This window comes from Nothobranchius furzeri, chromosome 12, assembly GCF_043380555.1.
Source record: "Nothobranchius furzeri strain GRZ-AD chromosome 12, NfurGRZ-RIMD1, whole genome shotgun sequence".
NCBI classification, from domain to species: domain Eukaryota; kingdom Metazoa; phylum Chordata; class Actinopteri; order Cyprinodontiformes; family Nothobranchiidae; genus Nothobranchius; species Nothobranchius furzeri.
Genome location: NC_091752.1, coordinates 31,885,304 through 31,888,758, shown reverse-complemented (window position 1 = coordinate 31,888,758; position 3,455 = coordinate 31,885,304). Strand labels below are relative to the sequence as shown.

Sequence of the window (3,455 nt, the reverse complement as noted above, 5' to 3'; positions counted from 1 at the left end):
AATAAGAATAAAATTACGATATTTCAAGAATAGTAGTCGAACACAATAACTTTGAAAAATTAAACATTTTCCATAAAACTGCTCATTTCCACTTGCTTTATAATATTAGCATTTGCAATTTTGTTATTAAGTAAGGAATGACAAGAAATAAGAATTAACAATAACATAATGTCAAACTAAAAAAAAAATCTTATGTAACCAGGTTAAACTGTGTTGTGTGTCCATCTTCATGTTTTCATAGTGGCTGAGCGGAGAGCTGACCAGGAACAACGGTGGTGGCAAATCCCAGTTGGGTCTGTGATGGAGTGATGCTCGCCTGGAGTGATTGCCATCTCATCCACAGTGAGCACACACTCTCTTTCCATCTCTGTCAGATTTTTAACCTTCAAACTGAGCATGTCACACACCTCTCCTAACACACCTGGTTCCAGTTTAACGGGCTGCATTTGTCTTTGCAGGTTCTAACATCAGGCAGAGGGATACTCATGTCCTGAAGAAACCTGTAGCCTGTTGAACCCACTGAAAAACGGAGTTGTACGGCCTTTTTGATTGTCTGTTTACTCCATTTAATGCCTCTTGTGTTTTTCATGCCTTTTTGATCTTGTATTTCCTCCCTTAGGTTTTCCAGCTGGGTTCCCTGGTTGCATGGCCTGTTCCTTTCTCCTCCTGGCCCTGACGCCGGCTCCTCATGGCTTCCTGGGATGTCCCTCTCTCCTGATACCATCTCATGTCCCCTCTCACTTTCCCTCATCTCATTTGCCTCACTGCTGTACCTGCTTTCCTCTTTCTCTGAAATTATAATGGCACTGTTAGAATAAAGAATCATTTTTAAAGAAAAATAAATACAAATGTCTAATATTTCTAAAGATTCGTACCACTGTTTCCTTGAGTACAATATGTGTGGTCACTGGTCAGTGGATCAACATGCAGTAGTTCTGCTGTACTTCTCACTGCAGGATCCTTCCTCCTCCTTTGTTCAGGGCGATGAACAAACACAGCATCAGCTCTGAGTCTCACCTTGCCTTGCCTAAGCTTAGTAAACTGTCCCTCCTCAAAATGTGCCTGTAGAGTGGTGTATTACTGTAGTTTATTTCCTGCCACATTTAACAGTTTAATTGCAGCCTTGTGCAGTTGAGAGCAGAACATGTAGAGTTCAAAGAGTGTCATAACTCTCTCTTTCTACAGCTCTGACAGAACCCCGCCCTCCTCTCCCAATGATTGGACAGGAATTCGAGAAACGTGATTGGTAGCTAAGACTAATGCTCTCATTGGTTCCACTCAAGTTCCTCCCACCAAGGCTAGAACTGAGACATAATTATTTGTAACACTGTAGATTTGAGGTTTGTATCTGTAGAATGAAATGCGTGTTTTTGAGAGTGTCATGTTCCTGGGAAGGTGTTTAACCCACGACATGAAGAACCATCACAGGACAAAGGCAGAAAGTTCAAACAATGATTTATTAACCCTAACTAAAAGTGTCCTGGAGATATCCAAGTGTGAAGTAGTCGGCAAGAGTCCAAAGCCAGCAGGGAGGGCAAACGGTGTGACGCGGTACGTCCAGGAGAGGGAGCCAGATGATGGCGGCAGAGGGCAAGTGAAGCTGGAGGAGAGGTGAACCTTGAGTGTGTAATCCAGGCGGGTTATGGTGACTTCCAGGTAGGTACATCCATCTGTGGTTCAGCGATTCCAAGTATCCTGAAGATGAAACAGACTTGAGTCCAAACACCAAAAAATCCAAGCACAAAAAAAACCCCAGATAAATCCAAAAACTGTGACAGCACAAATGTCTGAGCAGAGACCAAGTAAAACCTAGTACTGAGTGGCAAGATTCTACCGTGAGTAGTTAATCATCCAGCGATGTGAAGTGGTTCCCTCTCCTCTTAAATAGAGCTCTGCTGCGGTTGATTAGAGGATCTGCAGCTGCCGCTGATCGGTAATGCCCCACAGCTGGTGAGTGCCCTCTCCTGGAATGACAGTCTTACAAAGATGTTGTGGAGAAGAGGGAGTACTCACCCCGTCACACAACAATGCCCCCCCCTCAACGGACGCCACCTGGCGTCCTAGCAACCGACTCCTCGTAGTCCCGAATGAGGGAATGGTCCACGATGAAGGAGCGCGGGACCCAGGAGCGTTCCTCTGGGCCGTACCCCTCCCAGTCGACCAGGTACTGGACCCCACGACCACGGGGTCGGGAGTCGAGGATCCGCCGGACTGAGTAGACCAGTCCCCCCTTGTAGAGCCGGGCCGGCGGCGGAGGCGCAGGAGCAGGGCAAAGAGGACTGGAACCAACGGGTTTAACCAAGGAAATGTGAAATACAGGGTGTACCTTCATATTCCTGGGGAGGTCCAGCCGAACCGTGGTGGGAGTAGGCGTGTCCAGGACCCTGAAGGGGCCGATGAACCTAGGAGTGAGCTTCCTAGAGGAGGCCTTTAGCGGGATGTCCCGGGAAGACAGCCAAACATTCTGACCAGGAGAGTACAGCGGGGCGGGGCGCCGGTGTCGGTCTGCCAGCTGCTTGTTTCTGGCGGCAGTGCGCTCCAAAGCCGCCCGGGTAGAGGCCCATGCCCGTCTGGCCCCCCTGAGAAACTGCGGGATGGAGAATGAAGCCGAGGACTGCTGTGGAAACAGTGAGGGTTGGTAACCCAGAGACGCCTCAAATGGTGACTGACCGGTGGAGGTGGATACATGGCAGTTGTGAGCATACTCGATCCATGCTAAATGTGTGCTCCAGGTGTTGGGCTGGGAGGAGCAGACACAATGCAGCATGGCGCCCAGCTCTTGGTTTAACCGCTCACACTGCCCATTAGTCTGAGGATGGTGGCCGGAGGTGAGGGCGACCTTGGCGCCCAGAGCTTCTGCGAACTCTTTCCAGACCCGAGCCACGAATTGGGGACCCCGGTCAGACAGAATCTCCGTGGGAATACCATGCAGCCTAAAAACATGCTTCACAAGGAGTTTGGCAGTAACAGTGGAAGAGGGAAGGCCTTTAAGAGGCACCAAATGACATGATACATGTGAAGCCCTGAGATTCTGGAAGACCTACAACAAAATCAAGCGCTAAATGCGACCAGGGACGTGACGGATTAGGAAGGGGACAGAGGAGCCCAGCTGGGGCTCGGTGGTCTCCCTTTTGCTGAGCGCACACATGACAAGCTGAAATATAGTTCTTAATGTCTATATACATGGAGGGCCACCAGAAGGTCCGTCGTATCAGAGCTATAGTGCGTCCCACACCTGGATGAATGGAAAACCTTCCTGTGTGTGCCCAATGTATAACCTGCTCCCTAAGCGCCTGAGGAACGAATAGCCTCCCTGGGGGTCCCCCTGGTCCGGGCTCGGTTTTGAGTGCCTCCAAAACCTTGTCCCGGATCTCCCAGGTGATCCCACCTACCACACACGACGAAGGAAGGATGGGTTCGGGCTCGGGTTCTTGGTCTGGTGCATACAGTCTGGA

General features: G+C 49.6%; 1 protein-coding gene across 1 annotated transcript; it reads right to left on the bottom strand.

The window, feature by feature from the left end:
• Positions 1-1,556: 1,556 nt before the first annotated feature.
• LOC139061984 (chromobox protein homolog 7-like) lies at positions 1,557-2,586 on the bottom strand. The gene is made up of 2 exons (XM_070542011.1): positions 1,835-2,586; positions 1,557-1,695 (listed from the first exon to the last, which is right to left on the bottom strand). The coding sequence occupies exon 1, from the start codon at positions 2,330-2,332 to the stop codon at positions 2,039-2,041; it is 294 nt and encodes a 97-aa protein (XP_070398112.1). The 5' UTR covers positions 2,333-2,586; the 3' UTR covers positions 1,557-1,695; positions 1,835-2,038.
• Between the last annotated feature and the right edge of the window lie 869 nt (positions 2,587-3,455).